Genomic DNA, 12,612 nt, shown 5'->3' on the forward strand with positions numbered 1-12,612 from the left:
CGTAAATCAGAAAGAAGACAATTAGAAGTAATGTTTAAGAATTTTTTTTTTATTTTGAAATTCAAATTTCAGTTAATATTTTAACTCATGCAATAATTAACATCAGGTTATTGAATGGCGTAATTTAAGGAGTAGGAAGATATTTACTAATTCCCAATCCCATAATTATAGGAAAATCAGATTTATCATACATTCGATCAATTTATAACAAACATCCAAATGTATGACAATATTTTGTAAAATAGGGAGAGAAAATATCTCAAGGGAGATTATATAAATAGTTTCACTTTATGCGGTATTTACGTGGTTTTTACTTATTTTTTTCATACTTTTGTGCATGGAAAGTATCGACTTAAATGGTGGTCTCCAAGGGCCTTCAGCCTGATAACTGAAGAAGAGCCCAGCCCAACCTATGTATTTCTAATCGGCCCAAAATAAGTTAAAAGCCCACACGAACTAATCCAATAAAAACCCTAAATTTCATCTTTAGAAATAGCTGCCTTTCTTTTCACTTCAGTTTTCTCCTCCGTTTGCCCCCCCCCCCCCCCCCCCCCTCCCAAACCCCTACCCTTTAGCAACTTCCGGCAGCAATGGTGAACTTCTCTACTGCTTTTGTGATTAGTTTTATGTGTGTTTTGAGCATTGAATGTTGATTTGAGTGATTGTTTTTGCAGGCACCTAAGAAGGATAAGGCCCCTCCACCATCCTCCAAGCCCGCCAAGTCCGGTGGTGGCAAGCAGAAGAAGAAGGTCATACCTTTTTCTTTATCTTGTTGAAATTATTTGCTTATTTATTTGTTTTGTTGATACGTGAGGTTTTAATTTATTTGGTGGCGGAGCCAGTATTTTCACTAAGTGGTTTAAAATATAGAAAGTAAAGTCGAAGGGGTTCAACTACTGTATACACATGTAAAAGACAATTTTAACCATGTATGAATAGTGATTTTCATTAAGTGGTTCAAGATATAGAAAGTAAAACCGAAGGGTTTCGACGTCTGCTATATACACATGTAAAAGACAATTTTAACTATCTAGGGATAGTGATTTTCATTAAGTGGTTCATAGTGATTTTTCATCAAGTGATTCAAGATATAAAAAGTAAAGCCGAAGGGGGTTCAACGTCTACTATACATGTAAAAGATAATTTTAACTATGTATGAATAGTGATTTTCACTAAGTGGTTCAAGATATAGAAAGTAAAGTCGAATGGGTTCAATGTCTACTATATCTACGTGTAAAAGATAATTTAAACTATTTATGAATTGTGTAATGTTCTGATGCCTCTGGTTTTAATGTTGGTTTTGAATGTGTGGGATTTGCAGAAGTGGAGCAAGGGAAAGCAAAAGGAGAAGGTGAACAACATGGTTTTGTTTGATAAGGCTACTTATGACAAGCTTATCACTGAAGCACCCAAGTATAAGCTCATCACCCCTTCCGTCCTCTCCGACCGTTTGAGGGTACGTTTGTTTGTTCATAGCATGGATCTAATCATTCTGTATTGAATTTAGTTTGTTCCATGTGAATATGTTTGTTTATATGGTTGAGTTTTATCATTAGCGGGTCATTTAGGGTTGGTATTAGACTATACAGTGCCTAGGGTTCTGTGTAATAGTACGGAGAATTGTTGAATAATGCTTCTAGTTTGGATGTGGAGAGGACTGGTTTTGTTTTGTACTATGGGAAAAGGTTACTTTCTTGTGGTGAGAATGGTAGTTCTTCAAGCTAATTAAACATTTCCAAAGTATAATATACTTGTTTATGAAATCTTTTTGTTGAAAGGGAAGATGAACAAGTTGTAGATTCTGAAATTGAGGGGCGATACAAATAGAATTCAAAGATATTATTTAAGTGGTGGCCATACTGTTATGAGAACAAAATGTGGAGAATCACTTTTGGTTTACAAATTAGATGTTCTTGTTTGAAAAGTGAACATATTATTTGATTCTTTTAGGAACAAACAAAAAGACAATTAGTTCTCTTATATCAACATCACACCCATTTTAGTCACATTATTCTGCAATATAATTTTTCTCAAGACATAATAAACAACTCTTTACCAGTTTGATTTTTAAACCAAGCATTCGTTTCGTTTTCTTTTGAAAACAAAAAAACCAATAATGTTTTGGTAGTTATTCTGAGATTAAAAAACCTAGTATTTTGTTAAACTAGGGTGCCACATGCAATGCTAACTGCTGAATTGCCACGAACCTTCTAAAGATGCATTTCTTTTGTTTCATGGATTTATTTTTGGTTTTATTTGAAGATATTAGGACTCAGGCCTAAGTAGTAGCTATATTATCATGTATTTTCGTATTAAAATGTTGAGCAAGGTTCGGGGAACTTTTAACTATTGTAATTGTAGTCTTGTGAATCCAAACACTCCAATTGGTTCTCTAGAAATGTTCTTGCAGAACATTCTCCATCTTATGCTGTAATGGAGTGTCCTGTTATCTTATTGCTGAGTGGTTTGTTGCAGATTCATTTTTGATATGCTGATATTCTTATTGCTAATATTGTTCATTTGATTGTATTTGTAGATAAGTGGATCCCTTGCCAGGAAGGCGATCAGGGAATTGATGGCTAAAGGGTTGATCAGGATGGTGTCTGCTCATGCTAGCCAGCAGATTTACACCCGGGCTACCAACACTTAAGTCTTGAGATTTAGACTTCGTTGTTTAATTAATTAGCCTTCATTTTGTTTAAAACGTTACGTTGAGACATAATTTTGTGCTGAGTTGAAGATTTGTTACTCCTTGACCCTCCAGGTCTCTTTGGCTGTAGTGGAAGGTTTATGAATTTTGTGCATTATTATTTTTGTGGCCTGCAATATATGTTTAAATACCCTATAGTATTACTTTTACAAGGCGGAAGATTTTACTTTTAGAAATTATTATGGTTGAATCTCAAGATTATAGGCTAAATTTTAGTAAGTAAATAATGGAGGAATTCTGATTAGTAACACAAAATATATGAACTTGAATGGCTGCAAATGGAAGAATTTTTCCGCGACAAGTTCACATAAGAAGTAGTCCTAAAAGATGAGCCAAAATGGTTATATAGACGAGCAAATGTGATTTTCAAGACGAATGGTGGCTAAAGATAGTTGCTAAAATGATGCAATGACACAAACAAAAGTGATTATCAAGTCGAATGGTGGCCAACAGATGCTACTTACACCAGGATCTCCGTTTTTTCGGTCATGCTGGTTACAGCTGGAAATTAGATAGTTGCCACCACTCCCCTAAAACTAACAGAACTTCATGTCAAACGCTACAAGGAACCTTAATTTCTCACTTAATATTTCCAAAATATACAAAATCCACATTGAAAAGGAATATCAAGTAAATACAAAAGGATATGAGTATAAAACCTGCTGCTTGGCAATACATAAGAACCAATAATCGCAGCGGGTACCTGTCTTATAACCCAGATATTGACAGAGAATGCATTAACATTTGAAAATTAGAATCCATCAACCGGGAGCACTACAAGCTGATCTTCATAAACTAACAAAATATAATGTCAAACGCTAATTCCTGACTCGATATTTTGTAAACTTACCAGAGCTACAGTTTGAAGGAATCACGAGGTAATTACAAAGGACAAGAAAGATATTCTACAAACAAGCTCAGAAAGTATTTTGAGAATATACGCCCAGCAACCACTTTGTAGCTCTCAAACAAGTAGCCTATTCTGATCTTTCTACATAGAAATAAACATACAGAACACCACAATCACCCTGATTAGCCCAGCTACAGCAGTGTTACTTTGGCGAAAATGTGCTGTTTCTACAAACAACAACAACATACAATGGTCCACAAAGTCCTTGATATTGCACTGTTGCATAAATCAAGAGTCATTCTCTGAAGAAGCAATCCTGTCTTTTCCAGACTCAAGATTAGTGTTGACTTGTGATTTATCACCAGATTCATCCTGTTTCTGCTGATTATCAGTTTTCTTTGCTGTAAGGAAACGACCCCCACATCCTCTAGCTCTTTTCAATGCATGCAAATGACGTGATTCATGCAAGTAGGGCTGCAAGATTATTTTGCACTGTGAGCCTCCCAAGGTAATGGTTCTGGAAAAACATAACCTCAGAAAGAGATACTAGAAACTTCTAATCATGGGGTAAGGCACCTTACTACCAATTATATGCTATTGGATCTTGCAGATGTTTCCAGCACAGTTGATAATCATCTTTGAGCTATTTATTAGGGAGTAAAAGACATTATTGATCAGAACCCATAACTTTCCACACACACATTATTTATCATAGAGAAAAATGGGATCATTTGCTTGGAGAAAGATCCTTAATTACGAACTGGGAACAGAATCACTTTGTTCACCAGCACCAAATTTTAGTCTTCAAAAATACATCTAAATGATGCTTCCCAAAGATTAGAGCAATCTAATGTCTCTTTGACGGACAATTGATCAATAATATAGAATTACAGATGCTCTAGAATTAAGAGCTTTTGTTTCATCAGAACCTTTGTACAATGCAATGTGAAACTAAATGGCATACTAGTAACAATTTAGATCTTTATGCGTAGCAACAGAAAATAGAGGAGATTAAAGTTACAGTCCAGAAAAATATCCATTAGACAACTTGCTGTTCTGTCTTTCATGCTCTCCACTCGCAGTATATATACACATTATAAGTAACGGAAATTTTATGATTTTGGCGTCATTTTGGTTGGCTCTAAAGGAAACATAATCAGGGTTAAAATTCAGTGTAACAGATACAATGTTTAGTTTACAACATAGAGCTCTACATTACTAAAGTACCGTCGTATTTCCAGTATTAAACTGTGCACTACTAATATCGGCCGAACTGATGCAGAAATCTATGTATTATTTTATATGGGGTAAAATGTAGCTATTGGTATACCAAGAAGTATATAGACAAGGATGCATCAATGATCAAAGTAGATATCCCCGAATAGGAATCCCTATATCATTACTAGATGTATAACAATTAACAACTCACACATTACTATTCACCGCATAACAATCCCTATATATTATTAATGGCATAAAATTTTTTGTATATAATTCTATCATAACTAATCTGTGAAGCAAGCATCGTCTGCATCTGTTATTAAAATAGCTCTAGAAATGCGCAGACGCTTAAAATATGTCCAAATCAAACATCTGGAAGGCTGTTAAACTAGGAAATGATAAATCAGCAGATGAACCACAACCAAGCTGTCAGTTCGGTTCTAAATTATAATATTTGGACTACTGAAGCAACAAAGTTCAACAAATAACAAGACCAAACACATCTTTGACAAACATACCTTCCTAGCTTTCAGAAGTTTCTTTTCCGACTCAGCTTTTGCGCGAGATTGTCGACGCCTCAAGATGCCATGATACTGTTTCGCATTAACAAAAACAGGTTCGTCTATCGCGTCTGATGGCAAAGGAACACCAGCTTGTTGAATTCCCATTAGCTGAACGTGAACCTGACAGGAAATGGCACAACCAAGCTCTCAACATTATAGGGAAATTTCATAGATGAATTCCAGATGAAAAGTGTCACGAAAATCTAATACCATTGGTTGTGCTGGATAAGTTTGTGTAGGATAAGGCTGTGCATCGTACGGTGCAAAGATGCTCCTATAGTATGGGTCTGGATAAGGATAAGCTGTTTGAGCCTGCAACTAATGGAATAATAGATGCAGACTTATTATCAGAAAAATGGAACCAACATAACCAATCACTAGAGCGTAAATAAAAAATTAGTAGACACAGAAGTAGGCTTCAAATACTCCCAACTGTTACCTTAGAGATCTGCAATCTCTATCAGAAGCTCTACTTAAAGAGCATCCAGTAAAAACAGGGGTCCTATTAAGAATACTTAAGATAGCAAGGTATTATGTGTGCCAAATGGAAGAGAGGGAGGGAGATAAAACACCTAGCTCCAGGTTAATCTAGGAAAATCCTTATGCAGCAGACTGAATAGGGACCAACGGATTTTCAACAACTGTTGGAAACAATTCTAGCACTAAATTTCATTCACAAAGCTGAAAAGATGGCAAAATGTAAAATGTTTGCATTTAAACAAGTATTTACTGCATAACCAACTCTAAGCTTCAAGCTGCTGCATAAAGAGTCTACTTGATTCGGATCATCCCATTCATGGTGTTCAAAGAATTCTGCTAGTGTATCCCTCCTATAGGACAAAGACTTACCTTAAGTGACACTCTAGGCCAGTAGACCTACAAGAAAATTTTAGCCAAATTGTGGCAAGAGCAACTGTAGAGCAAGAGTGACAAACAGATCTTGCAATCTGAAATCAAAGCAATGCCTAGAGAATTAGTTCCAAAATAACACAATCTTATAAAAAAGAATGTTACTTAAAACTGAAATGAGAGATCACAAGAATGCCATTTCCTATCTTGAAACATGCAAATTTTCTAATTCCTCGTCAGAGACTATAGGCCCTTATTATATCAGCCAGGTATAAAACATGACAATCTATAAGTAGAAATATTTCCCATCCTACTACTGAATACATTTGGTATGCTACAAACACTTGATGCATTAATCTGCCTCTTCAAAGGTTCATAGTCACCCATTTATTGCTCAAATAGTCTGAAGAACACCAGTGAATTCTGTTGTGCTATCTGTTAAGCAACTTTCTTCAATTTACATGTTGACCGGAAACATCTGACTATTCATTCATATAACTAAAGTATTTTGCATCATATGAATTCATCTCTGGGTACAAGAATCCATAAGTGCAAGCGTAGCTCCATATGCCCCACATTAGCCTATTTATTACCAACTTGGCTTTCATGCTCTTGCACAACCAATTATTTGGCAAGTTATATGCAAGGTTACCTGTTTCAAGTGTCAAAGTGATGTCTCTGCTAATCATCAAGGAAGATCAAAACAATATAACATATTCTTACTATGACAAAATATAAACATGTGCACTTCATCTCACAAAAAAAAGAAGCCATTTAACAAGTGCAAAAATGATAATACTCACAGAACCATCATCAATAGATCTACATGCCCTAACTCCTTTTGTTCACAATCAGTTTTCTTGAGATACTTATAAACTATTGGACGAGACCCCTAACTGAATCATGATAAAACTTCTAGGATCACATCTGACTGAATGAACAGGAGGAGGGAGGAGTTGCATCTGTCAGCCATAATAATTATCAAGAGGAAGAAGATATCAAATCAAGACTTAACAGTGATGTTTCAGAAATATGGCGGTAGAAGTTAATAGGTGCTTCAAATATACCATAGCATTTCCATTGCCAAGTTGAGTGGGCATCACATAGTTCATATTTGGTGTTGTGCCAGGGACAGACATTCCAGTTACAGGGGATGAAGACTCGTTGTGAGACTCTGATTGATTCTCTGGCTGTTCATTCTCACTACCATCTGAAATTTATTGCAGTAACACAGTCATTAGAACCTTTTGTTTATCTGACCAAAATTACATACCCAATTTACTTTAACTTTTGTTCTGCTGTTGTCTGAGTTTACTATGGTTATTTAAAAATTGAATGTGAAACAAAAGCATAAATAGACAGTAATTTCTTTTCTTCTTTCATGGTAAGTCAACTCTTTTTGATAATCTAAACTTCTCAATGATAACACACAATGAAGGCATGAAAAGAATATAACAAAAGATAATCAGTTCAGCCAGTGTCATCAAACAAATACTCCTGAATATTGACTACCTATATCGATTGGGATTTTCGCTTTACAACAAATAAATTGTCTTGTATAATTTTTACATCCCTTTCGCTATTCTGGATATTCTCCTATTTCTTTCATCCAAATAAGCCGAAGGATACACAACTTCATTTTTGCCTTCATCTACTTAACAATCTTTCACAATACTTGTAAAGAAACAATTGTCAACAATAGTACGGAAAAAATCTCCAAGCTGCATACTTGGTGTCATGAATGTGCTTCAAATCAGAAAACTGGAGGAATCACACTAAATCTGCCAGATTTTACTGGCAAAGGAAAAAGGTTTATCATTACTATATGTGTAAAATAGAAAGGCTACAGATATCAATTAGTAATGAAAGACATGTGAAATCAAGATCAAGCTTACTTCACAATCAACATAATACAGTTCAGGACTAGAGAAGCAAATCTATACCACCGACAAAATAATGTGCTAAAAAATCCAAAAATAACCTGACTGATAACGAACCGAGGACGTCATGACGCTGCTTGAGACAGAATTTCCAAATTAACAAACCTATGCAGTAAACAATAGATGGATCAGCATGCTCTACACCGCAAAATACACATTGCACGCGAGCATAAATAAATCATAATACAAAACTTAAATTCAACCTTCAGATATAATGATCAGACCTCTTCCATTGTCATGTCTCAACATTTCTACACATTAAAACCATTCCCTTCAAAGATCCATACCACAAAGCCAAATTACTTATGCAATTAAACCAGATACATCACACCCTTCATAATTATCTCTCAAACTACAAAACAACCTTAAATTAAATGAAAAAAAGGGACAGTCCGGTCCAGTGAAGGGCTGGACCACAAGTGTCTATTGTACGCAGCCTTACCTTGCATTTTTGTCGGAGGCTGTGGTGTTTCCACAGCTTGAACCCCTAACCTCCTTAAATTAAATGAATTTTAAAAAATTCCAGTTAAAAATGCTGGGGCGGCCCTGCACCCAAGAGACCACAATCCAAAACAAAGTGTCACAAGTTCGAAACTCAGTTAACTATAAAGGGCAGGGCAAGGCAGCCCGGGGAAGGGCTGGACCACAAGGTAGCCTTACCCTACATTTCTGCAAGAAGCTATTTTACCGTTTGAACCCGTGACCTCCTAGTCACATGGCAACAACTTTACCAGTTACTTAGTTAACTATAAAAGATAAAAAGGTTTTAATTATCAGGGAAACAACAAATAACAGAAGTTGCAAAGCTCAAATCCAATTTTCCATTCCTTTTGAGATTTCTTCGTTTTCTTTCGGCAATAACATGTAAAATCTAAATGAAATACAATTAATTAGACAACAACGACATACCCAGTATATTCCTACCAAGTGGGGTCTGGGGAGGGTAAGCGTATGCAGTCCATACAACCACCTCAGATGTGAGATAGAGAGGTTGTTTCCGATATACCCCGGCTCAAAATAAAACAATCAAGACAAGGAATAGTAAAAGAAGATACAATAGAAATCAACATATCCAATAATACCATAAACAAGATACATCAAGTAATACGACAAAAGATACAACATCCTACACTCATACTAACCTTCTACCCTAAATCCGCCTCCTCCACAACTTCCTATCTAGTGTCATGTCCTCGGTAAACTGGAACTGCTCCATATCATGTCTAATCACCTCCCTCCAATATTTCTTCGGTCTACCGCTACCTCGCCTGAAACCATCCCTAGCCAACCTCTCACACCTCCCGCACTGGGACATCCGTGTTCCTCATCATCACATGACCAAACCATTTCAACCTCGCTTCTCATCTTGGCTTCCACCGAAGCCACTCCCACCTTATCTTGAATAACCTCATTTTTAATCCTATCTTTCCTATTACACCCATACATCCACCGAAGCATTCTTATCTCCGCCAACTTCATCTTCTGGATGTGGGCCTTCTTATCAGGCCAACACACCGCCCCATACAACAAAGCCGGTCTAACCACCACTCTGTAGAACTAGCCTCAAGTTTAGGAGGTACCTTTTTGTCACACAAGAGCCCACAGGCGAGCCTCCATTTCATCTACCCTACCCCAATCTAATGAGTGACATCTTCGTCAATCTCTCCATTTTCCTGAATCATAGATCCCAGATACTTTTTTGATATCTCTCTTATTGATAGAATGAGTATCAAGCTTAACAACCACATCGAACTCATGAGACACCTTATTGAACTTACACTCCAAATATTCCATTTTGGACCTACTCAAACTAACCTCTTTAGACTTAAGGTTTGCCTCCAAACCTCTAATTTAGCATTAACTCCACTACGTGTCTCATCAACCAAGACCATATACTACAACAATAACAAACCCAGTATATTCCCACAAAAGTGGGGTCTGGGGAGGGTAAAATGTACGCGGTCCATACCGCTACCTCCAAAGAAGTAAAGAGGTTGTTTCCGATAGACCACCGGCTCAAGATAGAGAATAGTAAACAGGAGCGTAATGAAACATGAAGCATGACGGATGGCATAACATAAAAGGAATAAGACATAATAAAATAGAAATCAGAGTAATACGAAAATAAGGTAGATAAGCGCAATATGAGATACGAGGTAAGCCATAGGACATCTGGAATACGACCCCCACCTAGCAGTAACCTCACATTGAAAGCAAACAGTAAGGCACCTCACATTGAATTTGTCGCATCAAAACATCCATCACCAAGGCAAAAAGAAACGGGCTAAGCGTGGATCCTTGGTGTAACCCCATCAAGATGGGAAAGTGCTCCGAGTCCCCTCCCCCAGTCCTAACCCAACCGCCCTGGGAACTCTATAATAGGCCTTCCCTAAACTGCTCCACCAGTCTCCTAACGAGATGGATAGTTTCAGTAGTCTAGCGCCCTGACACAAATTCAAACTGATTTTCAGAAATAGTAACAATCCTCCACTACTTCAACTCTACCACCCTCTCCCAAACCTTTATAGTGTGACTCAATAACTTGATACCCCTATAATTATTGCAATCCTGAATGTCACCCTTATTCTTATACAACAGAATCATCGTACTCCACCTTTAAGCTTCAGGCATCCTCACCGTCTTGAAAATTATGTTAAACAATCGAGTCAACCATTCCATACCTGCCTCTTCTGTACACTTCCAAAAATCCACCGAAATCTCATCTGATCGGCTGGCCACATCGCTCTACCTCTGCGCATCCTAGGATAGCCCCCTTAACCTCCTCAAACTTAGTGCACCTACAATAACCATAATCGCAAAAACCTCTCGGAATGCTCCAAATCCCCCAACACAATGCTAGTATCCCTTCCTTCGTTCAGGAGCTTATGGAAGTAAAACTGTTATCTCTTTCTAATACGACCCTACTTTGTCATCCACATCCTTAATACAATTAATTAGACAATGCCGTAAAATAATTCAGCATGCTGGCGCTGTTACATCCCAACTTTTTCAGCACCTAAACACTCAATTCTTTAGAAAAAAAATAAAAAATCTCAAATCGAAATACAAGCCGAATTCACAGCAGAAAGCAACCGAAGCTCAATCGAACAACTTGATACATGAAAATTTAAATAATTAATCATGCAAACACACAAATAACGAAGCTCAATACCTCAAATCCAGATTTTCCGTTCGTTTTGAGATTTATTCATTTTCTTTATGCAAAAACATATGAATCTAAATGAGATACAATTAATTCGACAACGACGTAAAAGAACTCCTAATCCTAGCTTTATTACATCGCAACTATTTCAGCGACGAAACTCAATTTTTTACAAAAAAATAAAATAAAAAATCTCAAATCGAAATACAAGGCGTACATAGAATTCAGCGCAGAAAGCATGTGAATACTGAAACAGCTGAAGCAAACACTTGATCTATGAAACTTAAAACATGCAAACACAGAAATTATGAAGCTCAATTTCCTCAAATTTCGGTGGTAAAATTCACCTTATGAGCTAGGTCTTTGAGTAGAGGGGAAGAAGAAACAATTACCTTTTTATGGAAAACGAGCTTTAACTTTCTGGTGTTTTTATGTGGATTGCTTCTTAGTTTTATTCTGTGTTTGTAACTGTTATTGCTGCTTACTCATGAGACGAGAGTTTACCAAAACCGTAACTTTCTACACTCACTTGCCGTCACCTTGTATTTATGTCATGTCCTTTAATTATGTGTAATATCTTTAAAATTCTACAATAATATATTTAACGTATTTTTATAAAGTAAAGTTTGAAAAAGATAATATATATAAATGCAAATTTTACTCCAATCTCAAAATAGAAACGACCTGAGATTTTACTGAACATTAACACTAGCAGTCAACAGTAAAAAAATATGGTGGTAGAAATTTCTTGTTTCCCTTTCAGTTTTAATTTAAAATGAGTTACCACGAAAAGGAATATATAAGGAAAATGGGAAACAGAATATATGTGGCTTAGAGTGAAGAGACAGAAGTGGTCCAAATATTTTGGCAGGGAAAAAGCAGTTGAATTCTTAGCCAGAAGTTTATGTGGGACCTTAAAATGGTCTTGTCAGCTAAACTGATTAAAAGAACAAAAGTAAAATAATGTATACTCCATTCAATATGATCACGTGGCAGTAGACTTGACCCTATCTTCCTAACAACTGAGGTAAGAGGACATCTCAATCATACAAGTGTCATAATTAAAGTAAACATAAAACTTGGAAATATTTTAACTTGGTTTCACGTTCTTTTTTGTGTTTCCATCCGGTGTTCGCATTGAGCCTCGATTAATTCGGATCGCGCGTTGTAGGACCCATTAAGGTGACAACGCTCCTAACAGAGTTTTCTCCATACCCAAGGTCGAACCCTTAACCTCTGATTAAGGGTAAAGCAGCCTCATCGACTGCACCACAACCCTGGTAACTTGGTTTCACATTCATTGAACATGTTTTAAG

General features: G+C 36.5%; 2 protein-coding genes across 25 annotated transcripts; one reads left to right on the forward strand and one right to left on the reverse strand.

The window, feature by feature from the left end:
* The first annotated feature begins 475 nt into the window (after positions 1-475).
* LOC107858004 (40S ribosomal protein S25-2) lies at positions 476-2,804 on the forward strand. The gene is made up of 4 exons (XM_047406679.1): positions 476-593; positions 675-749; positions 1,322-1,456; positions 2,537-2,804. Exons 1-4 carry the CDS (start codon positions 591-593, stop codon positions 2,648-2,650), a joined length of 327 nt encoding a protein of 108 aa, XP_047262635.1. The 5' UTR covers positions 476-590; the 3' UTR covers positions 2,651-2,804.
* Positions 2,805-3,432: 628 nt separating this feature from the next.
* LOC107859033 (nuclear transcription factor Y subunit A-7) lies at positions 3,433-12,066 on the reverse strand. Of its 24 annotated transcripts, XM_016703896.2 has the most exons (9): positions 11,689-12,008; positions 8,576-8,679; positions 8,337-8,404; positions 8,175-8,238; positions 7,261-7,403; positions 5,555-5,662; positions 5,300-5,464; positions 4,137-4,203; positions 3,958-4,034 (listed from the first exon to the last, which is right to left on the reverse strand). In XM_016703896.2, exons 4-8 carry the CDS (start codon positions 8,200-8,202, stop codon positions 4,141-4,143), a joined length of 507 nt encoding a protein of 168 aa, XP_016559382.1. In that variant the 5' UTR covers positions 8,203-8,238; positions 8,337-8,404; positions 8,576-8,679; positions 11,689-12,008; the 3' UTR covers positions 3,958-4,034; positions 4,137-4,140. The 24 variants fall into 24 exon arrangements, with proteins under 24 accessions (XP_047262618.1, XP_047262617.1, XP_047262626.1 ...); XM_047406662.1 differs by lacking the exon at positions 4,137-4,203 and having other exon boundaries at positions 3,433-4,034; positions 11,981-12,066; XM_047406661.1 differs by lacking the exon at positions 4,137-4,203 and having other exon boundaries at positions 3,433-4,034; positions 11,689-12,063.
* Positions 12,067-12,612: the final 546 nt, after the last annotated feature.

This window comes from Capsicum annuum, chromosome 2, assembly GCF_002878395.1.
Source record: "Capsicum annuum cultivar UCD-10X-F1 chromosome 2, UCD10Xv1.1, whole genome shotgun sequence".
In the NCBI taxonomy this organism is placed as follows: Eukaryota; Viridiplantae; Streptophyta; class Magnoliopsida; order Solanales; family Solanaceae; genus Capsicum; species Capsicum annuum.

Bases quoted from the DNA above. Each gene is read 5' to 3' on its own strand.
- LOC107858004 (XM_047406679.1), top strand. The intron at 750-1,321 runs GTCATACCTTTT...TGGGATTTGCAG, and splicing joins GTGGCAAGCAGAAGAAGAAG to AAGTGGAGCAAGGGAAAGCA. The intron at 1,457-2,536 runs GTACGTTTGTTT...TTGTATTTGTAG, and splicing joins TCCTCTCCGACCGTTTGAGG to ATAAGTGGATCCCTTGCCAG.
- LOC107859033 (XM_047406662.1), bottom strand. From the start codon at position 8,202: ATGACGTCCTCGGTTCGTTATCAGTCAG. The intron at 5,465-5,554 runs GTATTAGATTTT...ATTTCCTGTCAG, and splicing joins CTTATCCAGCACAACCAATG to GTTCACGTTCAGCTAATGGG. The intron at 4,035-5,299 runs GTATGTTTGTCA...ATAATCTTGCAG, and splicing joins AACTTCTGAAAGCTAGGAAG to CCCTACTTGCATGAATCACG.